The 26,921-nt window shown below is 37.4% G+C and overlaps 2 protein-coding genes across 2 annotated transcripts; both read left to right on the forward strand.

Annotated features, from left to right (window-relative positions):
* The first annotated feature begins 2,295 nt into the window (after positions 1–2,295).
* fbln5 (fibulin 5) lies at positions 2,296–14,515 on the forward strand. Its single transcript, XM_079855397.1, has 11 exons — positions 2,296–2,925; positions 3,927–3,981; positions 4,248–4,296; positions 4,393–4,713; positions 9,735–9,857; positions 10,523–10,639; positions 10,774–10,890; positions 11,662–11,784; positions 12,156–12,282; positions 12,409–12,604; positions 13,813–14,515. The coding sequence occupies exons 1-11, from the start codon at positions 2,882–2,884 to the stop codon at positions 13,972–13,974; spliced, it is 1,434 nt and encodes a 477-aa protein (XP_079711523.1). The 5' UTR covers positions 2,296–2,881; the 3' UTR covers positions 13,975–14,515.
* A 931-nt stretch (positions 14,516–15,446) lies between these two features.
* Positions 15,447–26,203, forward strand: tc2n (tandem C2 domains, nuclear). The gene is made up of 12 exons (XM_079854853.1): positions 15,447–15,495; positions 16,910–16,985; positions 17,177–17,371; positions 17,444–17,605; positions 18,034–18,107; positions 19,029–19,104; positions 20,002–20,108; positions 20,613–20,729; positions 21,646–21,837; positions 23,024–23,138; positions 24,182–24,381; positions 24,854–26,203. Exons 2-12 carry the CDS (start codon positions 16,919–16,921, stop codon positions 24,962–24,964), a joined length of 1,416 nt encoding a protein of 471 aa, XP_079710979.1. The 5' UTR covers positions 15,447–15,495; positions 16,910–16,918; the 3' UTR covers positions 24,965–26,203.
* Positions 26,204–26,921: the final 718 nt, after the last annotated feature.

Below are 26,921 nucleotides of genomic sequence, written 5' to 3' on the forward strand. Positions count from 1 at the left end.
ACATCCAGCTGTGGATATACAGTAGTGGCCAAAAGTGATGTCTGGAGGGGATGTGTTTTAATGAACCTATAAGTTTGATTAAATCGTCAAAATATGAGGAAAATATTTTATATTTTTTAAATATGAGGGAAGAATAAAACCCTAAACTTGGTCAATGTGTTTATCTGACCAAATTATTTGCCAAAAAAAGAAAAGCGGTTTTATTGTACTATGCAAACAGGTTACAGGTTTTGTTTTACTATGCAAAAAAATTAATAGAAAAACAAACAGCTCACAGAAAAAAAAACTCATGCATTGGCTGCAACATTATCAGTTATTAATATTTTGTTGGTTCTTGTTTTTGCATGTGTTTGTAATTTTTGCAATATTCATGTAATTTAATTATCTTGCTACTAATCCTTTTGCTTGCTTTATTCAGCAAGGATGCATTAAATTGATCAAAAGTGAAGAAAAAAACTTAACATTATTACAAAAGAAAATTCCTATTTCAAATAAATGTTGTTCTTTTGGACTTTATTCATCAAAGAATCCAGAAACAAGCATGATGTTTTCCACAAAATCATTACTAACTCTGATATTAATAAGTGTTACTTGAGCACCAAATCAGCATATTAGAATGCAGCAGATGCTATTGATAATTCAGCTTTGCCATCACAGGAATAAATTGCATTTTAAAATATTGAACTGGATCAAATAAATGCAGACTTCATGAGCATAAGAGATTCAAAATAATAATGTATGTAATGATTTGAATGAATGAGGGATTTATTTGGCACTGTTATCATGGTGTATTATGTTGCAATGTGTTAAATTCAGCACAAACATACACCATGTAAACAATTACTTTGCTGTAATGGCACATTTGAATTCTAGAAAGTATCTGTGGTGCTCTGAGGCAAATCCGTTGCACTATGGTGGAAACACTCCCAAGGTGTTGGACATAGTGAATGTAAGCAGGTGTCAGATTTTAATGTGAACGTTGCTCACACAGCACTCACAGAGCCAGACAAAATAACCCTGCCCTCACCAGGGAACACCTGCTTCAGCCTCCCACATTCCTTGCAGACATTTTTTTTCCCGCTGTTAGATTGTGTACATTTGAACCGTCATAACTCTGCTGTCTGTTTTATCAGCGTCAGATCAAGTCTAAACCTTTTTTATATCTCAAGATCTCCACCCAAATGGGCTTTTGCCCAGAGGGTGTGTTAATCTGGCAGGCTTTGAGCACCCCGAGCCTGAAAATATTTGTATTTCAAAGTCTAATGAATGTCATTAAAGAAATGTGCAGGAAAATCACTGATGCATTTAATGGCCAACTGAACTATTAACTGATGTAACTCTCGAAAAACTTGTCCTCTTCTGCCTCACTGTAGTAAGCCTACTGCCCAAGTTCACTGTTGACATTGAACGGTTGAGTTTATTTCCAGTGTGGCAGTGTGCTGCCTGTCGATGTGACCATTGACTCCATCTTCTTTCCTTTATGCATGCCAAAAAGCTCTGATAAAGTGTCTCAGTCTCTCAGCAGTCTTCCCCGCTGAATTCAGTTCGCATCTGGCTTGCTAGATGCTGCCAAACCTACTCTAAACTCAATTAATCAATTGACAAAAGCAAAGTTAGTTGATATAAAAGGAGACAATAAAAACAAAGTTTGACTGTGTATGTGCAGCCTTCCAGTCAAGTGTGTGGGCCGAGTGTGTTACAGCTCAAAGGTTAACGGTACAAGGTTATTTCAGCATATTTACTCTAGGCAATAGCTAATAAGATGCAGGTCAAGGTGAGACTGTGGTTATGGCCTGCTGTCCAATCACTGGGCTGCAGTGAACTTTTATTATTTTCTATATTAATTTCACTAACCGCGCTATATGTAAGCTATGTTTGTTAATTAAAAATATTTTGTGTTATAGACTATTTTTTGTAATAAATACTATTGTGATATGCACATTTTTAATGTTTACAAGTGAAAATTAATTATCGACGAGACGCTAACACTTGTCGCACCGGCAAGCGCGAGAGCAAATTGTTTATTTGATAAATACGTGCCTTGTTTTTGACTTAGCCTAACGTTACTTAATCAAACGCAGTTTGTGTGTGTGTGTTTGGCGCGAACTTTTTAAAAAACTTTTTTTTCTTTAAAGGGCCCCAGCCTTCGTTTTGACTTCCTTTGGTCCAAAATATGTTGCCCTGACATCGTTTTACACACCTAGTTAAATTTTAAGACCATAATAGTTTTGTTTCGTTAAATTAACTACTGTTTTACTTTACTTTTAGCCTGAACAACTCTGTTTAATAGTGAATATGGTTAATGGGGTACGCCGGACGTAATGACTCGACACCAGTAGGCTACACAGCCTCCTTCTAAATTTAAGTTAATTATGCGTCGTTTTATAGATTCTTTGCTCGGTTTTCCTCGTTGTCGTCTTCCTTCTCGTTTTGAGTCTGTGGCAGCTCCCTGTGCGCGCTTTCGTTCCAAAGGGGGCTGTCTATCTTTGATGGGATCCAGCTGTTGGCCAAGTGCTCTGGGGGCCCGTTTATTTGCATTGCTAAACAATCCGTGGAGTGGGCCGAGTACGGAGAAATACAGCAAGATTTCTATTTTTTATATATAGTAGGACCCTCCTCTTACTATTGGTCAATGTTCTCACACGTTCTTGCGTCCGGTCGACAGGGCGGCCGCAGCGGGTAACCAAAGCCAAGTGTCTCGACATTCAAGTGAACGCGCGTACGCGGAGGGGGCGCTTTGGGCACTTCATTTTGCGCATTGGGTCCAGCGAGCCCGTAAAGGTAGTGAAACCACAAAGATCAACTCTTTTCCTATTGCGAGGAGTTTACGGGTTGGTGGTGTGACGTTCGTTCCAGGGGAACCACAAGGATCCACATAAACATGTTATTTGAACTACGTGGCTTGAGTTGGTCGACCAACAAAAGGTGAGTTTAATTAGTCAGCTGGTGCTGTATGGCAAGCCGTTTTAGCATACATTACTTACAACTGACTTATGCCACTTATTTATGATTTGCTAAGTAATCCTATATTGACTAGCCTAGTACCTTTACTTTTCATTAGATACTAGAGTGACTTATCTATTCAATTGGTCAATAATATTAATTAATTTGCTATGTCTCCATGCCAGTAGTGACAAGTAAATATTCCATTGTTACTGGTGACAAGTTGCTAATTGCCATTGCGGATTTGTGGTTCATTTCTTAGTTCTAGTAACTATTCCAGTTGTTACTAATTATCTAGTTTATTTATTATGGACTAGTATATGCCAACATTTAAAATAAAGTTGCTGCCTTAAATTAAGTACAATAAACTTGGATGTTTAAGTAATTTCAACTTAAATTACATTAAACTGACTTTTTAAAAAATGAGTTGAATCTTGTATAACTTAAAAAAGCAGTTTAAAATTGCTTAACTTATTTTGAGTTAAAGCAATGTAAAAACGCATGTTGTCATAACTTATTGATCATTTCTTTTTTTTCTTTTTTCTTTTTTTTTTTATACAGTGAATTGTTACTATAGTAACATCAACTGTGTTTTGCATTACTAGTAATATTACTATTAACATTGTCACTATTGGGATGGTAACTAGTTGCAAATAAATAAGTGTTAGTATGTAATAAATATGTACTAGTCACTGTTGAAATAAGAACTAGTATCTAATAAACAAGACTCTACTAGTGACAAACTGAACAGATATTAGCCACTATTGTATTTTTACTAGAAAATAAGAGCTGGTAACAAAACAGACACTAGATATTTTTAACGATTTAATGTTAATGTGCATTTTCATAGTACTTTAAAAGATTATGTGAAAAGTAATCCAACTTTTTTGTCGATATTCCTGGTTTTGAGTGAACATTTAGTGCTTAGTAAATGAACCCTTGAAGAATTTCAATGTTTGACATATTTTGTTTTTTATTTGTAGAATGTTGTCAATTTTAATATGTATCATATGCTGCATTCACTCTGGGAAAAGTCAGGTAAGTGATTTTCTTTTTTTCTTTTTTTTGTCCTTGAGTCATTCAAGCTTGCCACTGTTGTTTGATGCGTGTCGTAATAAGAGTGCCTTTCTTGTTCTTTTTTGATTATTTTTACTTTTTTCCAGTGCTGTTGTACATCTTAAGTACACATAAACATATGATAGCAATGCCAAACTACTTCAAAAAGCCTTCTTGCTGCACAGAATGAACTCTATAAAATGTTGTTTATCTACTGGATTGATTATGAAATCCCTATTTTTCTCCAGTCGTGCACAGATGGATTTACTTATGACCGCCGTGCCCGACAGTGTATTGGTTAGTGGCATATCAGCTGTCATGATATTATTATGTTCATCAAGAACTTGTATTTCAAATTCAGCTGTTAATGGCATTTCTCACATATACTTTCAGACGTTGATGAATGCCGAACACTGCCAGACCCGTGTCGGGGTGACATGCAGTGCGTAAATCAGAACGGTGGATACCTGTGCATCCCCCGTGGACTCTACTCCCAATCTTACGCCCGCAGCAGCCCACGCTCCTACCCTGAGGCTTCCTATCCTGAAGAGTCCTACCCTGACAGATCGCTTGGATATCCTGAACCGTTCATCCCTAACAGTCCTCCTGTGGGAGCAGGCACTGGTCCAGGCCCTGGTCCGAGCTACCCAATAGTGAGCCGGTCCACCCCCTGCCTTCTCGGATATACACTTGGTGTTGATGGCACTTGTGTTGGTAAGTTTTGCCTTATGGTTCTATACATTTCAGCATCTTACAACCTTGTTGATAATGGAGGTGTTGGTTAAAGATGTTTTGAGGTCATCAGAAATTCAGTCAGGTGTCGGGAAACCTTTATCTGGTAGTGTGAATTAGCATATATGATAATATTTTGCCATATTTCACTCCAGAGATGCAGCCAATGTAATAATATGACAACTAATGACAGATTAGTTTATTAGATTAGCTTTAGTTGTAGCAACTTTTTAAATGTGCTTATACTGTATGCCAGACTGAGATTTTGTTTTGAAAAGTACCTAATTCAGGTTTTGTGAATTGGGATGGTGACTAGACTAGAAAAGTAATATTGTATCTTGTCTGTAATGAACAATGTAACTGAATAGAAGCTACTATTATCTAGTATCTAATGAACAATAAGGCCCTACTAGTGACAAATGGAGTATATATTAGTCACTATTGGATCATTTACTAGAAAATGAGAGCTAGTAACAAAACAGATACTAGTTAGTTTTAAATGTTATCATGCCTTGCATTGTGTTTTAGAAGAATATGTGTACTAATTATTTGCACATGATAAAGTACCGAATTCAAGTTTAGTTCCCAAGAAGAACTTCATACATTCTGCCATATATAAAGCCAGTTCTTTATAATGCATAACACAAGCTAAGAAGAACTCTTTGAAACGTGGTCAATACTCACTCTGGGTCACATCAGGTTGTGGTCTTATGTTTACTTCATTTTCTGCAATGGGCCATGGGTCTTCTCGCTTTGAAATGAAGCAAAGACTCAGTTCTGTGCTGGACTGTAATTTAGTAACGGCTGTGGTGGGCTGAGTGGCATCTTAAAGACTTCAGCAGAATGAATCTCGTAATTTGGACCGGATCAGTCATTAGTGTGGAACCACAAAATACTGTGGAACCTCAGAACAAACTACATCTTGTGAAGGGGCAGGAAGACACACAGGACCTGGCATTCAGCCCTGCTCACTGTTCCAACTTTACAAATACAACGAGACGGTTTTTGAGTTCCTTATTGGCTGTCATAAATCATCAGTTTGTAACTGGCTCTATGTGGTCTGCTTCTGTTGAAGTTGTTGAGCTGAATGTGGTGATATCTCCTGTGTTTTACTGCTTCCATCTAGATGGGTGTTATGTATTGTGTTATCGGAGTCTTTATTTGTGTCAGCATGTTGACCTATTTCACGTGCCATTTGATAAATGGTAGCACAAATAACTGCAGTGCTCTATTTTTCGATATGGTCTGCGGATTTGTCTCGAGTTGGTGCCAGCCTTTGCAGTTAATGCATTCTCCAGTCTTCTCTTACTCCTCCGAAGAAACACAGTGATAGATTTGTTACCTTTTGAGCCCAAGACGGTCGTGTTATAAAGAAGATAGACGCACAGATGCGCTCATTAATGCGCTTTTGCACATAAGCGCATATCCTGACCTGCGAAATACTTGAATTGAGTAATGAAGATGAATGTTATTTCCTGTGCTACATTTTGGACACAGAGTAAGGTCTTGTAGAGCCACTGAGACATTCAGTACAGCAGCATTTTAAGCTTGGATAAATCGTTAAAACTCCTAAAGACAAACCATTGCAGTCTGTCAGCATCTGTGGTCGTTCGTGCCAAATGTGAGGTCATTTGTTGTTGAATGAAATCTGTCATTGACCAGCTGTGCAACTTGTGAGCTTCCTTTGTACAGTGTGTGTTCAGTATTTATGTATGTTAAGGGATGCTGTTATGGAAGAGTAACTGTACAGGAAGTGTGTTAAACCATTCCATCATTCATCTTACAGGTATTGCTGTGGTGTTAGCGACGTGTGTGTGTTTGTAAAACTAGGGAATGCCCACTCCCTGCCAGTGGCGCTAAGATGTGATGGACCAAAACGGTCAACCCAGTCAGTGCCTAAAATGTGTCCATCATAAGTCCCATCAATCCTGTGTTTAGCATCTGTACTTATAAACCTCTGAAAGACAGTTCAGTTCAGTTCAGTTGAAACTTGAGAAAATAAGATCTAAAGCTCACTTATTATTCTGGAATGTGGATGCTTTGCGTCAAAATTAAAGAGCTTAAATTATCTTATTCTAGGTGGGACCTTGAAACAGTTTCAAAATGTTGATTTGTCAAGTTGAAACTTGCCTACTCAGGCTGTGGGACTGTAATGTCTGTCAGCAAATGGGGAGTAGGTGTAGTACCGCAGACTAATTAATGTGTTTTAGCTTAGTGGGACGTCTGGAAATTGTAGTTTGATGTCATTATTAGCTCTGAGTCACTGAACTTAACTGTACTAACTGTAATGCTATTTTTAACAAATGTACCGTTCTAATGTTTGGGGTTGGTAAGATTATGTTTCGTTTTGAAAGAAGTCTCTTATTCTCACCAAAGCTGCATTTATTTGATCGAAGAACAGTAAGAACAATATTGTGAAATATTATTATACATTTGAAAGCTGTTTTCTATTTGAATGTATTTTAAAATGTATTCCTTTGATGGCAAAGCTGAATTACCCCAGTCTTCAGTGTCACATGATACTTCAGAAATCATTCTAATATGATGATTTTTTTGCGCAAGAAACAATACTTTTAATCAGTGTGTAAAACATTGTTCTTGTGCTGCTTAATATTTTAAGAAACCGTGATACTTTTTTCCAGGATTCTATGATGAATGCATTGATTTGAAATTGAATCTTTTGTAATTATAAATGACTTTACTGTCACTTTTGATCTAGGCCTATTTAATGCATCCTTAAAAAAATATTTTCTTACTGACCCCAAACTTTTAAATGGTACTGCAAAGATTTCATTCATTTACACCTATTAACCATTTATTTTGTACTTACTGAGTCAGTGTAGAAGGTCATGCTGAAAGAGCAGCTGGAGATATTTCGGATTCTACAGGTAAAGATCTGCCTGGTTGGTTAATTTCAAATGTCCACATGCTAATTGTACTTTTTGCGATTGTTTTACTGTATTTTTCTCCCAAAAAACCTCTCCTTGTGGCTGACCGCTTGCACTAGACATTCCACACTAAACGTAATTACTACCCTGGCTTGCTGTACACCTCACGTTAGTACAATGATTCCAGCTAATTCACATATGCTGTGTGAAGTGTTGCTTGACCGGGCCGCTTGAACTATTGCAGTGGTGGATTGTAAATGCCTTTGATATAATTTAAACAACCAGTGTGTGGCAACAGATCACGGGCATTAAATCTCTGGAATGAAGATGTGCGTATAGAGGCAAGAGCTTTGAGTTGGTGCCAGATTCTTGGGTCCTGGATTGACCTCAACATGTTTGTTCATATTAATCATCTACAACTGCATGCCTGAAAAGTTTAGACATGCATGTTTCTTTGTTTAATTGTTTTGCTTTAATATGACAAGCATGTCCTGACTTATGAGTATGAATTCTAACACCTGTCAATCAAATGATTTTACAAATTCCCCGCCCTTCATCTGTGTTTTATTAAACATTTGTGCAATTTGATTTTGCTTTCACCTACAATTTAGAGTGTTATGAACTCAGTTTAACATATTTTAGCATGTGTAAATCCATTTCATAGAATTGCACAGATTTTCCAAATATGATGAAAGTCTTCAGATTCTGTCTGGGCTTGCTTTTAAGGGATTGAATATCTCTGATATGAAGCTTGGATTTAAAGACCTCAACAACATCTGGTATTTGGACCCCTTGTTAAGTTTAACAAATTGTACCATAGTAAACTTGTTAAAGGTGCAGTTAAAGTCTTGACTCCGACCACATGAATGATATCACTGATCTCTTTTTCTCTTTTACATGCAGACATGTTTATCTCTCTTTCGTTTACAACCATGTCTTTCCTCTGACCCTTATTTAAATCATGTGCAGAATTTTCTGAAGTCTCTTTTTGCTTTTCCCGGATCAGATCTGATCCCAAAAATGCTGGCATTCCCAGAATCCCTCAGATCAGACGTGTGTGATGGTGCACATGTAATCCAGATGCTGTCCTGCTGGGCCTGAGCGGGTTTTCTGTCTCATGTGGCCTGCATCTCTGCTATCTGACCTGGCTGTAACGATTCCACCTCTTAATAATGCTTAGTGATATCGGTTACCAACAAACTGTGTAATTGTTAAGGATCTGAGCTGCTAACACATTGTTTCAATTCCAGGTAATGCAAAACATGTGACTGTCTTTGTGATTACTGTACAGTAAGGCACTTTCGTTGAAATGTCAAGAGCAAGTGAATGGGTCATTTAAAACTCATTTAAACATGTGCAGTTCCTCAGTAAAGCTGTGTTCTTGTCTTGCATTTGCTTTTTTGTTGTCTCGGTTTCACCTTAGGACTTTTTGCCAACTTTTGCCTGTTTGGATTATTGTGGCTTACGCACCTAGACTTTTTGGACTTTTCAGGCTTTGTGAAGTAACTTAAGGAATTTCTGCTCGGTTTGCCAGGACCCATTGCATCACTCTACCCATATAGTAACAGTGGGACTGTTGGCAGCTTTGACCAAAGAAACTATAATTATCTGGCTTTCACACGGTCCCCAACCCCCGACTCCATCATGCCCTCATCACTTTTATAGTAACATTTGCTTTCTTTTAAAACATGTGACTTCATGGTCTGAGAACCGAGGGTGCTTGTTCGGTTATTTAAGGCATATAATGCCCTCATAAGGAATTGTGCTGATAATGAGCGAGCGAGAGTGGAACGGGGAGATATGAATTCCAGTTTTGGAAATGTGTTGTGTAAGACTAGTTATTTGTGTAAGATGTGATAGTAAGGTTAGATTTATGAGGTCAGGGATGGAGTTCGAGAACAGACCTGCTAAGCGTGAAGTAAAGAACATCGGTCCACATAGAGCAAGCTATCAGTGGGACAGATTAATGCAACTTCATAAATCAGAAGAGCTCATTGTAAGTTACATACACCAAGGGAAACCGATGGATTGTTTCAGGTGAGTTTCTAAATTGGACAGCGGTGGGAAAAGCACAAGTGAACTGAACTGACAGTGTCTTTCTTTCATTTTTTTTAGATGTTGACGAATGCGAGACAGAGTCTCACCAGTGTAACCCGACTCAGGTGTGTATAAATACAGCCGGTGGATATACCTGCTCATGTACTGAGGGCTATTGGCTGGTGGGTGGACAGTGCCAAGGTAAGATTACGAATGCCTACAGGCCCTAGTTTGATGTTGCATGCTTTAATTAGTGAACTCTGAATGCCAAGCGACACAACATTACATTACACAGTTAGTCCTGTAATAATCCAGTTTTCATGATTTCAATGTTAAAGTACACTACCAGTACCCACAAGTTTAGGATCTTTTTAGAATACTATTAGCATGGCCACATTAAATTGATTGAAAGTAAAGATATTAGCCAACAAAACTGTTTTCAACATTGCTATTAATTAATAAGAAATGTTTCTTAAGCACCAAATCAGCATATTATAATTATTTCTAAAGGATCATGTGAAACTGAAGACTGGAGTAATGATGCTGAAAATTCAGCTTTGCATCACAGAAATAAATGTAACATTTTAACATATATTAAAATTTTTAAAAAAACTGGTATTTTTTTTAATTGTAATATTAATAATATTTCACCATATCACTTTTAAATTTGATCAACCTTGGTGATCATAAAAGACTTCTTTCAAAAACATAACAAAATCTTACTGACCTGAAACTTTTGAACGAGAGTGTATATTAAAATCAAATGACTTGTTTAACAGTTCAATGGCATTACAATTCCGTTATTAGAATAGTTGAATTGACAGTTGTTTTGCGTATTTAGTGCTCTCTAACTCACCTTTCTTTAGACATTGATGAGTGTCGCTATGGTTACTGCCAGCAGCTGTGCGCTAACATCCCTGGCTCATATTCCTGCTCCTGTAGTCCGGGATTCCTCCTTAATACAGATAGCAGGACATGCCAAGGTGCACACATACACATGAACATACTCATTACAGTTTAGCTTAAAGTAAAGTTGTTATTCACTAAAAACCTTGACGGATGCCATCTTCTTCCATCCTTCCTTCATTTTTCCTTCTTCCTTTTCCTCTCTCGCCAGATGTGGACGAGTGTGAGACAACCCCATGCTCTCACGGCTGTTTGAACACCTACGGCTCATTCATGTGCACCTGTGACGAGGGCTTCGAGCTCGCCTCTGATGGGACCACCTGCAATGGTAAACAGGGGAGGAGAAGAGATGATTGAAAAGGAGGAAGATAGGGGACAGAAAACAGGACGGTTTAGAGGTTTTAGAGATAGGTTTAAAGGAGAACTCCGGTCAATTTTAACATTGAGCTCATTTTTTTGTAAATTTGGAGTGCTGTCAGTACAGAGAACAACGACAAAAATCTGTGTTGCCTACACCGTGTTATCCTCTTTTTAAAATTAGCACCCTGTTGACTTCAATGGGGCAAGTTTTAAACCTGCTTTTAGCCTCTTAATATCCTTGATGTGTCATTACAAGTGCCCAACCATGTGAGTGATTCCTTCAGAGTGAACGCGGTGAATCTGACTGCAGTAGATGTGAAAGATATGAATAAAAATGATGTTAATTCAGCCAGCGCAAATACCTGTATTTACATCCTGTTTTCGGTCGAAGTCCACAGTAGTCGATTGTCGAGTTCACGCGCGTGATAACCTATGCGCGTGAACTCGACAATCGACTACTGTGGACTTTGAGGCTAAAGAGGCTAAAAGCAGGTTTAAAACTTGCCCCATTTAAGTCAACAGGGTGCAAATTTTAAAAAGAGGATAACACGGTGTAGGCAACACCGATTTTTGTCGTTGTTCTCTGTACTGACAGCACTCCAAATTTACAAAAAAATGAGCTCAATGTTAAAATTGACCGGAGTTTTCCTTTAAGATGCGTGTTGCCGGTATTTGTATGTGTGAGTTTGTGCTTTGACAGTGTGTAATGTGTTTACCTTCATCAATACATTGTTCCCAGATCTGGACGAGTGCAGTTTCTCAGACTTCCTTTGTCAGCACGTGTGTGTGAACACGCCAGGATCATTCTCCTGCGTGTGTCCGCCTGGATATTATGTGTATGAGGATGGAAGGAGCTGTGAAGGTAACAGTACAATTTTATATTATGTGCTTCTTCTCTAGTGCATATTTGTATAAATGTTTATTTCGCCTTCTAGATGCACTCGGGGAAATATTTCTCACATTGAACCAATAAAATGAAAATATGTCACACACATACACACACACGTCTGGTTCACTATCTTTGAGGGGACTCTCCATAGGCGTATTGTTTTTTTATACTGTACAAACTGTATATTCTATCTATCCCATCACAGGAAACTTTCTGCACACTTGCACACTAGAGTGTTTTGTATCTACTGCACAATTTAACTTCCTTTACAATGATGGTTTTGTTGTTATTGTTGCTGCTGATAATGATGATAACCTGACTCTGTTGTGTGTTTGATTTTGAAGATCTCAATGAATGTGAGTCTGGTAACAACACCTGTACAACAGCACAAGTGTGTTTCAATTTCCAGGGAGGTTACACATGTCTGGACCCTCTTAGATGTGAACAACCTTACATAGAGCTCAGTGACAAGTGAGTTTATGATGCTGATGACAGACAACTTGTTTGCTGTAATCAAAACATGAAGTCAGTCATTTGACTTGTTGGTTTATTGTCGAACAGATGCAACATGTTGTTACGTTTCTCTTTCTCTCTTAGTCAGTGCATGTGTTCTGCGGAGAATCCCGCATGTCGGGAAAAACCCTTTACTATCCTGTACAGGCATATGGATTTGTCTTCTGGCCGCAGTGTTCCTGCTGATATATTTCAGATGCAGGCCACCACACGTTACCCTGGAGCATTTTACATCTTTCAGATCAAGTCTGGCAACGAGGGGCGAGAGTTTTACATGCGGGTGAGTGAGTGGTCTTCTGTCTGCACAGTGCGTGCAGAATTATTAGGCACGTTGATTTTCTGATCATTTTTTTTTTTTCAGGCACATTTTACCAATTCCAAACCAAATTAATCTTAATAATTACTATTCATTTTGTATATAATCATTTATAAGCGATATATACTTGTTCATGAAGGCTAGAAATGAAAAATGCCTTATATCCATGTGTGCAGAATTATTAGGCACGTTTTCTTTTACAGATAAAATAAGCCAAAAAAGAGATTTAACTAAGATTGAAAAGTCAAAAATTATTAAATCCAATACTATAAATGGCAGTTAGGGCATGACCATTGGACAGTGAAATGCTCATTGGGTCAGCAGGGTCAGACAAATACAGGTGGAGAAGAAAAGACACATGTTAACTGCAAAAGAATTAGGAATTAAGGTGAAGAATTAAGTGTGAAACCATCAGGAACCCTTTAGTCTCCAGCGCCACCATTTTCCAGAACTGCAAGGTGTTAGGATCTCAGAGACTTAGGTTAGGTTTAGGTAGCTTATTTTAAATTGTAATAATATATCACAATATTACAGTTGTTACTGTGTTTCTGATCAAATTAACACAGCCTTGGTGAGCATAAGAGATCAGTTTTCTTTCAAAAACCGTCAAGAATTGTACCAACCCCAAACTTTTGAAGAGTAGCGTATATATAAAGGTGACCACTAGAGGGAGCTGTAGGATTTCTGTGGAAACCTTCTGTCAAAATTACTCCGGAGCCAAACCACAAAGTCTTTATTGGTCCTGTGTCCCTTAATGAATAAGCTGATGAAATCTTGTCAAAGTCAGCATTCATTTATAAAACATGAAGTATTTATTGTAATTTCAACACCTGTGCTGTGAAATGAAATAAAAGTACACTTTAGTTTAGGGACCAATTCTCACTATTAACTAGTAGCTTATTAGCATGCATGTTACTAGGATATTGGCTGTTTATTAGTACATATAAAGCACATATTAATGCCTTATTCTGCATGACCATATTCTACATCCCTTAATCCTACCCAATACCTAAACTTAACAACTACCTTACTAACTATTAATAAGCAGTAATTAGGAGTTTTATTGAGGCAAAAGTCATTGTTAATATTTAGTTCATAGTGAGAATTGGACCCTAAACTAAAGTGTGACCAAAAATACTTTTCTTATTAACTTTTCTTTCTCTCCACCACAGCAAACCAGTAATATCAGTGCAACTTTGGTTCTGTCCCGACCCATTAAAGGACCAAAGACCATCGTTCTAGACCTAGAGATGGTTACCGTTAATAACGTCATCAACTTCCGGGGCAGTTCAATCATCCGACTCACAATATTTGTCTCCGAACATCCATTCTGAGGCTTTACAAATGAATGAACCTCTGACCTCTCACCTCTTCATGGCCCCATACCTCCATCATGGACTTCCTGTTACTGCACTACCAATCAGGCAGCTGCATTTCTTCATTGTTTTGTTCTGTGGTTCTGGACTCTCATGTGGTCATCACCCTCTCTGTCTGCTCTCTCGTGGGCGGAGCTTGTGTTGATCTTTGATATTTCATGATGCAGGTTTTTAATTAGGCTGCCTGGCTGTCGCAGTCACACACATGTACCCGTAAACAGAAGAATATTTATGTTGTGTTTCTTTTGTCTCATTTGTTTGTATTTCCCATTGTGCTTTTTCTTCCCCCAATTGCAATTTCTTTTTTTTCCATTTTTTTTTGTTTGTAAAGCTGGATTTGCACCCGTTCTTCAGCACCCGTTACCCAGGAAAGTTTCTGAAAAACTCATTTGTTTGAAAATTATCATTGCATCTGTGCAGAATTTCCTCTGTGTATCTGTTTTTTATTTGACAGGTAAAGAGAGCCTGGTCAATCAATAAACAAAAATTTGATGACCTGAAATTTTGTTTGTGTTCACTTTTAACAAATTTAGACTGATGCATAGAAACTTAATGATGGCATTAAAGGGTTAGTTCACCCAAAAATGAAAATTCTGTCATTAATTATACTAACTCTCATGTCGTTTCAAACCCGTAAGTCTTTCGTTCATCTTCGGAACACAAACGAAGATCTTTTTGATGAAATCTGAGAGCTGTCTGTCCCAGACTACCACTTTGACACTTCAAAAAGTTTATAAAGAGATCGTAAATCTATGAATTGAGTGGTTTAGTCCAAATTTTCTGAAGAGACTTATTGCTTATAAACATTTAATTTAAGCTTTTATTCACATTTAAACATTGGTCAGTGGAAATAAATAGAAGCTTAACCAAACCTGCTTAATGAGAGAACAAACCTCATGCTGAAGCTCAAACGTGCTGTGTAAAACACGAACCTCATTGGTTTTTGCAGAAGCTCAAACGTGCTGCATAACACACAAGAATGAACCTCATTGGTTCTCGCATGTCAAGCGAACATGCTTGAGCTTTCGTCAAAGTGGTAGTTGCGAAGCTGTCAATGGAGGGACAGAAATCTTCAGATTTCATCAAAAAGATCAAAAGTTTAACGGGTCTGGAACGACATGAGGGAGAGTAATTAATGACATTTTTCAGTGAGCTATCCCTTTTAGTGATTATAATTAATAGTAAGGCGTTTAATAAAATGAGACAATTATATAACAAAAGCATTAAAGAGAGAGAGAGGGGCGAGGTTGGAGCGAGTCACATACATTTTCTATAGGGTTAAATTCAGGATAATTGTGACATTTTCCCCCAGTCATCTCAATGGCAAAAAGTGCCCCAATACTGTAGCTACTTTGCCCCGGCGGGCACTAGGACCCAACCGTAGGCTGAAGTTTCGTCGCTCACTGGAGGCTTCAGAAGCACCTGCTGCACTCGCGCGCTCAGCTCAGAGGTTTCAGCTCCTCGCGGACAACAGCACAGGTATGTAGGCAAAAGCATGATTCATTAAACGCAAACATAGTTTTCTTGTTTATAAAGGAAAATTGCTTTAATGTTAATTGTTGAAATAATTGTAGTTTTATCATTTTTCTTATGTTGTGTATTTCTTTAACTTCGGGCTATTCGGTCACTTTTATACCTCAGCTTACCCTGTTGTTAAATGAAAGTATCATTAAAACTGTGTGGGGAATTTTTTGCCCTTCCTTGCTCATTTATTTTTGCAAATTTTTAAATGTTTTACTTTTGTCTCAGATCTTACTATGAAAATTCATTATAAAAATTGTTTTAGAACGTCGATAAGCAAAATTTAAACGGAAATAAATTGTTAGTGGAATATTTATTGAATGAAAATGATTTCATTATGAATGTGCCTTAGTTGTGGGGTCATTTCCACCACAACAATTAATTTTGCCATTAATAAGGTTTGCTCAAACTTTTCTTGTTTACCAAGGAAATAACAGTGCCAGTGAAAAATATGCTTATGAGGTGAAGACATCAAGGTTTAAAAGAAAATATGAAATATGAAAACCAAGGTCATCATCAACATCACAAGTGATTGAATGAATTTGATCAAAATATTTTTGATTGTGTGTCACTTCCATTCAAGCTTTAGTCCTTAGCAATACAGGAGTCGGATGTTTTATTCTAAAATAATTTCTATCATAATCTTTTCCACCACAAAATTGTATTAACCACAGAACACGTTATGGAAATTACATTGTGTTGGAAATGTTGTGAATTCAGAATTCTGTCGTCGACTGTTGGACATTGTTATATAATTATTTGGTTACTTTGGCCTAGATTTCAACTAACTCAGTTTTAGCAGACTGTTAGGTTAGGGTTAGTAGGGTAAGTTGACATGAACTTGTGTAACCGGTCCTACTTGACTCGATCCGGGGTCTCTGGCGTTGGAGGCGAGCGCTCTAACAAGGACGCTAAAGACCACAGCCTCTAGCACACCTCTTGAGGCTAGGGAGTGAGGTTTACACACACTGGCTTATGTCTGTTAGACTCACTCCCTTAAGCCTCACTCTCACCCAGGTCACGGCACCAAATGTAACCAGTCCTACTCGACCCACTGTGAGTGGTATTCGAGCGGGGTCTCTGGCGTGGGAGGCGGGAGCTCTTAAAAGCAGGCTAAAGACCGCAGCCGCTAGCATCAGTTTCTAGAGCGCCTCTTGAGATCAGGGTAGTGAGGTTTACACGCACAGCTCTTACTGGCCTATGTCCGATACTCTTGCAAAGTTGCTCATCTGTCTGTTTTGGGACCATCAAAATAATGTGTTAGCAGATTAAGCAGACAGTCTACTAACATTCTTATGACTTGTTGACATGTCTAAAGTGGATGGACGAAATAAAGTGTTACCAATTCTTTTTATGTGATTGGTGTGTGCAGATCCTCAACATGACAGAATGTGTCAAAAACTGCTGCAGGACGTTTATGTCCAAGGAGAGAGAACCAGAGATTCAGAGTGAGTCTCTCTCTCTCTCTCTCTCTCTCTCTCTCTCTCTCTCTCTCTCTCTCTCTCTCTCTCTCTCTCTCTCTCTCTCTCTCTCTCTCCCCATCACTTACTCACGATTGATGAATTATACACACAATATATATATAAATATTAATACATACATGAATTATGAAAGATGTATTTGTATTTTTTTTTTTTAGTGATTAAGGTTCGACCTCCTGGTAAATTAACTGTTGAGTCTACTGTAAAGAGGAATGTTGGCTTATCAGAGGATTATCTCCTGTCTAAACTGCCTCCGGACGGCCAGGAGGTTCCATTCATCATCCCAACCTTCAAACCCTCCTACATCCAGCCGAGAGGGGCGCAGTACTCTGGCTACAACATCGGGCAACAGAGTAAGCAATATTAAGATGAGATTTATATGTTAATCACAATTGTGTTTACAAATTTGATATGATTGATTTCAGGTGCCACAAGGAGCACTTACGCAGAAAGGAAGGCAGAGCTCGCAGGAGCCAGTCAAATGTATGATTTGAACGTAAACAGCAGTCATATGATCAGCTACGTGTCACCAGGCTCACTGAGACGGCCCACTCTCAAAAACAGACCCAACAACAGCCCTGGCACAGGTGAGATACCTTTAGATCTGCCTAAAACACGAAGCCAGACGTTACATGGGACAATATTCCTTATCTGTGCGTGATGTTTAGAGAGTCCCATTTCACTTCCTTGTAGCATCATTCACCACGTAACTTCTCAGCATGTAACCTCAAATATTTACGTTCCTACACACCTGTGCATAATCCTTTTGTTTTATTCCTGCTCCTAAATTCCCTATTGTTCATGGCAGATTTGCACTGACAATGTCCCAGATTGTATTGTTGACAGGCCACATTCAGATGATTCTAATGCTTTGTTTTCAGTGGCTGAGCATGACACAATTAAAATATCAAACTGATGAAGACATTTTTAATGGAATTATTTTTTATACATGACAACATAATCTGAATCAACAATACTTTTTCTAAGATTAAAATTAAAATGATTTCTTTCACAGGTTTAGAACACAGTGGTAAAGAGAGACTCAGTCTCTCCCTTTTCGATTTGTCAAACCCTCAGGGCCATGTACAGGTGAGTTGTACACACATACACGCGCACACACACACACACACACACACACACACACACACACACACACACACACACACACACACACACACACACACACACACACACACACACACACACGTTAGGTTTTCATGTTTTACATTTTGTCCCCACAATAGGGAATACCTGAACCACACACACACACACACACCATAAAACTGTATAATAATTTAAACCGCAGGTTTCACGAGCAGCTGAGATCCCGTACACCTGTTCACACATGAGTTATTATTATATGATGTATATAAAGTCTTCAGTGTCACATGATCCTTCAGAAATCATTCTAATATGCTGATTTGGTGTTTAAGAAACATGTCTTATCAATATTGAAGATGTCTGCACTGCTTAATTTTTTTTTGAAACCGCAACACATTTTTTCAGGATTCTTTGATGAATAGACAGTTCAAAAGTTATATTAGTTTCTTTGTATTAATTGTATAATTTGGAATAATATAATAATTGTTACAAATAGTAAACATTATTTATGATATTATTTTATCATTATTTAATTCAGAACTGTTCTGTTGCTTTTGTTACTGGAATATTTTTAAATAATTTAACATTTTTAACATTGTTTATATATGAATTAATGACTTTAGTTAACATACTTTTTCCATGCATAGTCAGATCACTATTACCATTGAGAACTCTGTGAATTACAAATCAGGAGTACAATTAAGCAGGAGTTTGATTTGAGCCGTGTGAAGTTTTTATTACAGTTCATGTTAAATAAACTGTCAGTTTGTGGCCTTTTACATTTGCATCAATCAGAGCTGATTAAATTCCTGAATTAAATGTTGTGTATATACAGTACACTAATACTTTGCTGTTTAATGATTAGCAGAGCTGTTGTTTAGTAACATTTCTTCCTCTTGTTCCTCCAAGCGTTATGATTCTGTATCCAGTGTCCAGAGCAGCACATCCTCCTTTCAGGATTCCTTTGGGAGCAGCCGTAGTCTAGGTAACCATTCATGACGGAACACTGAAGTCGTAACCGCAGACAAGCGCATTCCAAAAGAACCCTGAAAGTTCCCTTCCTATAGAACTCCCTAATTAAATTCCCTGGAATTTCCACTACAGTTTCATTTGTTTAGTTTTCCTTTAGTTTTTTTGTTAGGGTCTTTTTGGACCCTTTAAGTCTCAACAATCTTACTCCCTCTCTCCTCACCCCATGTAAACATGCACACACACACACACACACACACACACACACACACACACACACACACACACACACACACACACAGGACAGACAAGATCACGGCCGATTGTGAAATTGTAAAGGGCAGACAGTAATTACTTCCAAATGTTTTCCCTGAGGTCCAGTACACAAGTACTCCTATAACTCTTAGAATGTAGAGAGGATCTTTACACGCACAAACACAAAACACAAATAAACTGAAAATATATTTTAATATAACAAACATTTACTATCCACCAAGACATTTTTATACAGTAGGGTTTAAACATTTGAGACCACTAGAGAAATGCTTCTATTTAGCATTTTTCTAATGTAATTGAAAGTAGCAATTAGCAGCACTGAAGCTGAATATTAATTAACAGAATATTATTTATTTGTTTTAAATTAAACTATGTGCAATTAACGGCAAAAGGAATGTTTGAACATGTAAACTGATATTTCCCTCTGATACACTACAGCAAAAGATTTATATATATATATATGTGTATATGTATATATGTATATATGTATATGTGTGTGTGTGTGTGTGTGTGTGTGTGAGAACATCTGTTAAATATCTGTATACATTCATCACACATATACACTGATAGACGTGGACAATATTTTGGATTGATAATATTTATGTTTCTCGTGGCGTGTGTGTGTGTGTGTGCATAGAGTCCATCACTCTGTCTGGTGATGAGCGGGATCGTGAGCCGGGAAAAGTGTGTGTGCACCTGAAGTATGAGGAGGCGGTGGAGCAGGTGTGGATCACCTTAGTGAAGGTATGATTTCAACCAGGAGAGGCTTTGCTAGTCTACAACAGACCATTGTGTCCCACCTAGAGACCAGCTGAATGGAGCCTCTGTGTCACTGTAAGAGAGCTTTAACAAATGATCACATTTCCAACAAGCTATTTTAAATCTTTCGTTTTCAAATAATTGAAAAATAACTATGTCTGTAGATGACTGTCTTCACCTCTTTATTTTACACATAATTTGATATCAAGGGTATGTGGTGGAATACTGAAATCAAGCATCATATATAGTTAGCACACTGTTTGATCTCATATTTCATAATGCTTATTTTATTTTTGTCAATTACTTTCTAATACAATTTTTTTAAAAGGTCCTGGCTCTCTTTCCTCCTCTGAGAAAAATCCCCTTGTTGACATACAGTGGTTTTAGTGGTTATAAAAGCTCATAAACAGCAGGCCTACATGTTGCTTTCAGCCTCACTTTACTGTTTCTCAAATTTCCTCCTCTTTCCTCTGTGGTACTTTTTCTTAGTGTACAGACTTGAGTGTGTATACTGAAGGGGTGGACGTGCAGAAGATTGGGGTCAAAGGGGTCATCACCATGACGAAGCCAGTGCGATTTAAGAGCACAGTCAAGGAAGCATCAGCAGTGAGTGAAATCCAGCAGTCATAAAACTACAACACCTAAGATAATACAATTGGCATATACTGAGCTCAGTTAAACCCTGCTGGTAGATGCTGGAACTACAACATCTGCTTTTATAAAGTGTCGTTCTCCATTGACAGCCTTTAAAAAAAAGCCATGTATTCTGATTAAATAAATTATTTTGCAAGCAATATACACTTTGGGGTCAGTAAGATTTTTAATCAATCGAATACTTCTATTCAGCAAGAAAGTATTAAATTGATCAAAAGTGAGAGAAAAGTTGTAATATATGCTGTTCTTTTGAACTTTCTATCAATCAGAGAACCCTAAGAAAATGTATTACAGTTTCCACAAATATATTAAGCAGCTCAACTGCTTTCAACATTGATAATAATAAAAATGTTTCTTGAGCAGCATATTAGAATGATTTCACTGAAGACTGGAGTAATGATGCTGAAAATTCAGCTTTGCCGTCACAGAAATAAATGACATTTTAAAATGTATTACGATAGAAAACAGTCATTTTAAATTGCAATGATATTTCCCAATATTACTTAATAATAAAAATAATAAAACCTTTTCAAACCCATATTTTTTCCCCATTGAATCACAGACCACTTTGATCGATATAACACAAGAAGTTTATTGAGATTGGCTGTTATGTAATCATTCAAATTAACTGTGATGAAATTAACTTCAGCCCTCCCTACAGTCCCTCCTGTGTTTCTCGAATAATGAACATTACGGCAAGATTTAAAAAAGTCCCACACAACCAAAGATGCATAAAAAACATAATCCGTCACATAAGTAAAAATATGTAGAGCGTGCAGTATTGTTTTATTTTACTTTGCTTCACAGATTCAGTTTGTAACTAGTTATCCCTCATTATATCTCAGTATATTGTCTATTTCTCTTTTAGGACACTGTCTTCATGGAGACATTTGTGTTCACACTGAACTTAGAGCAAATCCGCAGATCAGCACTGGTGCTGCGCCTGCAGGCTCACACACCACGTAAGCGGACGCTGGGGGAGTGTGTGTTATCTCTGCGAACCCTCGGACCGCAGGAAACAAAGCACTGTCTGGAGTTCAAGCCTCACTCTAAAACACACGTGAGTCTTCATCTGCTACATCTCATTGTGACCGCATGTCTTGTCCCAAATTTCTTTCCCTTACAGGTTCTTCCTGGTTTTGTCTGTAAGATTCTTTGGAAAAAATCTTAAACTTCCACCTGCAATTACCTACAATGACCACATTAAACAGCTGCTCTACTTCTGCCCAGGCCTCTTCTGTGATATTTAGGTCACTGGGGGTTCGACAGACAGACAGAGCTCTCAGAGAGGAAGAAATCAATATACCAGCCATTTCAATACTGCTGAAAGCCCTTTTTGAAGGAATTAGCTAGACCCTTAAAAAGCTGATCTCTCCGAAGCTTCCTGTTAACACACACAGACACAAAATGTTTACTATAATTCTTCAAGTATTGTGGGCAATTCAGAATTTAATTGAGAATCCCTTTTAGATTTTGATTTATAATTTGTGTACACACACATGTATTCAAAAATGTGTGGTCAGTAAGATAAAAAAAACAACTTTTATTCAGCAAGCACACATTTAAATTGATCAAAAGTGACAGTAGAGACATTTATAATACTGCCGAACATTTCAAATATATTACAATATTAAACAGTTATTTTAAATTATTATAATATTTACTAATATTGCTGTTTTTACTGTATTTTTGATCAAATAAATGCAGTCTTGGTGAGAATAAAGCATTAAAAATTAATGTTACTGACCCCAAACTTATTAAACATTATATATATATATATATACAGAATAAACAGATATAACAGAATGTGTCACATTATCATCTTTATACTTCACATCTCACTGTAAGTAGGTTAGGCCCTGTTAAAACATTGTTTACCCTACAGAAAGCTGCCATACACACAAACAGATATCAGATTTGGCACAGTGAATAACTTTGAAAAATGTGATTTGTGTTTTGCTTGTGTGTGTGGAAAATAGTTTTTTTTTTTTTTTTTTGAGTACAAAGTCTTTTTCTCACTAGTGGGGTGTTTGAAATGGACTGAACTGTCAAGAGGAAGTTTTTTTTCCAAATAAGTAACAGCTGTTTGTGTGTTACTGGGTCAGAAATTGGTTTGTGTCTCACTTATAAATCAGTGAATAAGTCGCAGCAGGTATAGTCTGCCCTAAAACACACACACACCACACACTCAACCGTACACGGCACCTAAACCTAACAGGGATTATTTTGTGTGTGTGTTTCTGTAGGTGTGTCACGCAGAGCTTCAGCTGGCCTTGTGCTTCCAGCCAGTGAGCAGTCGAATTCAACTCCAGATCCTTAGTGCTCAGAACCTTCCGTCATCTTCCTCACCGCTCACACAGAGTGAGTCCTATTATGCTTTTTTACATTATCAGCTATCTTTACTGTGTAATGTGTCTGTTTGAGCATGAAAAAGGGCTGCAAAGTTACAAAGTCCACTCCAAAGGGTGTATTTTTCCATATCAGGGAGCACTGTTTCTGAACTCCCTGAAACGCCTCGAATCGATTGTAGTCTTGAGTTTTCTTCTGGGAACATACACATCTCAATATTCCTCATTTAAATAATTCCTTCCCAAAGCATACGTAAATTAAAGGGGTCTAGGCCTTTTTTTTTTTAAAGGGATAGTTCACTTTGAAATTAAATTTTGGTATGTTTTAGCTTACCTCAAGGGCATCCAAGATGTAGGTGTCTTTGTTTCCGCAGTAGTTTCAATTTTGATATTTTTAGGTCAAACCGTTCTTGTCTGTCAGTCATATAATGCAGGTCTATGGTCACTATCTGAAAGAGCATGCACAGAGTCCAAATTAAACAATTCCCCATCGTAAGTACACATTGATGGCCTAAGACACGAAACGAGCGGTTTGTGTGAGAAAACGAACAGTGTTTATATCGTTTTTACCTCTACACAACCACGTCCAAGTGATCTGAGGGTGCGCGCGCATCCTGGTGTGTGACGTGTGCGCGCGTTCTGGCTTAGTCTGCGCAAGCACCGGAAAGTGTACAAGAGGTAAAAACGATATAAACACTGTTCGTTTTCTCACACAAACCGCTCGTTTCGTGTCTTAGGCCATCAATGTGTACTTACGATGGGGGATTGTTTAATTTGGACTTCTCTGTGCATGCTCTTTCAGATAGTGACCATAGACCTGCATTATATGACTGACAGACAAGAACGGTTTGACCTAAAAATATCAAAATTGAAACTACTGCAGAAACAAAGACACCTACATCTTGGCTGCCCTTGAGGTAAGCTAAAACATACCAAAATTTAATTTCAAAGTGAACTATCCCTTTAATTTTCCTCAGTTAATTGTTGTGGAAGAGTGAATAAGACAAATATGACAATGTTGATTAAATGAACTGTGCAAATGGACGTTCTCTTTAGGTTTCTTTGTGAAGGTTGACTTGCTGAGTGAGGGTAAGGTCTTACTGAAGAGGAAGACGAAGGTGATGAAGTCATCTGGGAGGCATGTTCAATGGGAAGAGGTGCTTCACTTTCCCATCACCAATCAGGACCAGAATCTGCAGCTGTCAGTCAAACTCTTCAGCCGTAGCTCTGTCCGGAGAAAACACCTGCTCGGACAGGTCAGTTTGGAGTGTACATATACATATTACAACACACTACATTTAGTATGCATATCAACACATGTTTAAATTTAAAGTTGATTTATTTGTTAAAAATACCATAAAGACACTGATATTGTGAAATATTATTACAAATAAAAAGAAACTTTTCTATTGTAAAAATGTAATTTATTCCTGTTATAGCAAAGCTGAATTTTCAGCAGTCTTCAGTGTCACATGAATCTTCAGAAATCATTCTAATATGATGATTTGGTGCTCAAGAAACATTTAGCACAGTATTATTTTTGTAGAAACCGTGATCATTTTTTTTCCTCAAGTTCAAAATAACAGCACTGATTTCAGATCAAATTTTTTGTAATATCAGACATAGATTTACTGTAACATTTTACCAATTTCCTTATCAACCCCAACGTTTGAACAGAAGTGTATATTCCATAAGTTCCCGTCTTTGTGTGTATTCCTTCATTTTTAGGTCCTCTTGGGATTTGACGGCAGTTCACCTGAGGCAGTGGAACAATGGAGGAATTCCATCACTCATCCTGAAAAAGCGGTGACGTCATGGCACAGAGTTACTCGACTCTAAAAGAGAGAGGATGAAGAAATTAGATTTGTGATTCAAGTGGATTTTAAATGCAACTTCCAAAAAAGCCCCCTTTTTTAATCTTATATAAGTATGTTTATTTTAGGTTAAAAAAAAGTTGGGAAGAAATCACCTATTTAAATGTCACCCTCTGCAGATCCTAGTGTAGCTAATCATGTATTAAAGCTGTTTGTAGATTTTACATTCTCTGTTCTTTGTGTAACTTTGAGAACATGCAATTGTCTATGTACAACTTAAGTAGCACAGATTCAAGAACAGGAAACATACAAAATACCATTATGTGCAATAAAACGTGTTATACATTTTCCAGTATAACATGGTCAAATAAAGAGCAGCCTTTATTTGGTCAACTTTTGAATTACTTTAATTACAGAATTCATTAATCAAGTATTATGTTCAGTATTCTTCTCCATCATCTCCATAAAACTGCAGCACTGCTGAGTTAATGTCAAAGTGTATAAACAGATATTTGCATTTTCTGAGCAGTTTGGTGATGGTTATTTCTCTCAGAGAAAGACAAACTTGTTTCAAAGTGCAGTAAAAACTCTGTTGTTTGGGGAAAAAAGCTTTTATTTTTAGGAAGTTTAGAAGGGTTTGTATTACATGTGCCATTCAAATGGAATTCAATCCTTCAATTTGTTCCACTATTTCCTTTCACAAGCACAAGAAAAAGGGAAAGGCCGTAAGAGTACAACAAAGAGACTTTTGTTAACACATTTTACTTCCCTGCATCCTTTGTGCTGCCCTTAATTCAAGGTGACCTAACTTTCTTGGCCTTGTCATTTCTACGAATTTATTTTTGCACAGGTGACACTATAGCTAGTCTAAGAGTGTTCATTGTATTCATGTTTAAGTATATTGTGTTTAGTAATTCTGTAGTTCAGTGGACATGTGATATTATGTAAGACAGATATTTTAAAAGGCAAATATTTTGTATGCATCGACTGTATTTTGTGCGCATACACAAACATTGTTTGATCACAGTCTGGCATCCTGATGTTACAGAAATAAAAAAAAGAGATAAAATTGCTGGAAAAGAATCAGTTGTATGAAATTGTCATGGGACTTTGTGTGAGTATAGGTTCATAAAAGACACTTTCATTTATGTTTTATATGATTTGACAACTGTACTATGACTTGATTACAGTATGTGGTAATTTATTGGCATCGTTCTCCAAACCCAGAGGAAACACTATAAACAGAAAAAGGATGTTTATGTGGATCTGAGTGTTTGCGCTCCTTTACTTCTCTGATTGTGCGGCTCTTTAAAAGGTTCTTCTACATCCGGGTGTGATTTCATTTACGTCATAACTTTCGGGATGGCTGTTTGAACAGTGTTAATGGTTATTTCTGAAGACACACCCCCAGCACCCTGCAGCTGATCTTTGTGTGTGAAGGTATTTGTGTAATGTTTCGTATCGATAGCAACCACACAATCAATTACTAAAAATGGTCCATGCAATAGAGAACATAAAACACCCTTAGCAGCAAAAGTCAAGTGACAAAATAAATAATAATAAACTTAAAATCAATAGAAGAAAGTCAATATGGCAGGAATGTTCTTTCCTTCTCTCTGGCACTCACACACAAACAGCTGTGACCACGAGGGCCGTGTGCATATGTGTGTCCTGTGTGTTTCAATTAAAACTGGATCAGCAGGTCCGGGATTTTAGCTCAGTATCCAGGATCTGAAATCCTCACAAACTTCTTTAAATTACAGATTTACACATCTGCATCATAACACTGCTACCTCTCCAACAAACTTGTTTTACAATGACATAAAATACGAGCTGCTTTAAAAAAATATATATATAAATTGATATTTTGATTCACAGTGTTTAACATTTTCTGAAGTTTTCATTAGTATTAGTACCCTAATCAATATAGAGGGAGACCTGGGATGAAAGTAACACCTTATGTTTGAGCATTTGTAACTCAG

This window comes from Squalius cephalus (assembly GCF_949319135.1).
Source record: "Squalius cephalus genome assembly, chromosome: 21".
NCBI lineage: Eukaryota > Metazoa > Chordata > Actinopteri > Cypriniformes > Leuciscidae > Squalius > Squalius cephalus.

Coding starts and splice junctions, on each gene's coding strand:
- fbln5 (XM_079855397.1), top strand. CDS start 2,882: ATGTTATTTGAACTACGTGGCTTGAGTTGGTCGACCAACAAAAG. Junction 2,926..3,926: donor AGTTGGTCGACCAACAAAAG/GTGAGTTTAATT, acceptor TTTTATTTGTAG/AATGTTGTCAATTTTAATAT. Junction 3,982..4,247: donor TTCACTCTGGGAAAAGTCAG/GTAAGTGATTTT, acceptor ATTTTTCTCCAG/TCGTGCACAGATGGATTTAC.
- tc2n (XM_079854853.1), top strand. CDS start 16,919: ATGACAGAATGTGTCAAAAACTGCTGCAGGACGTTTATGTCCAAGGAG. Junction 19,105..20,001: donor TGGGAGCAGCCGTAGTCTAG/GTAACCATTCAT, acceptor GTGTGTGCATAG/AGTCCATCACTCTGTCTGGT. Junction 23,139..24,181: donor TTCCTCACCGCTCACACAGA/GTGAGTCCTATT, acceptor CGTTCTCTTTAG/GTTTCTTTGTGAAGGTTGAC.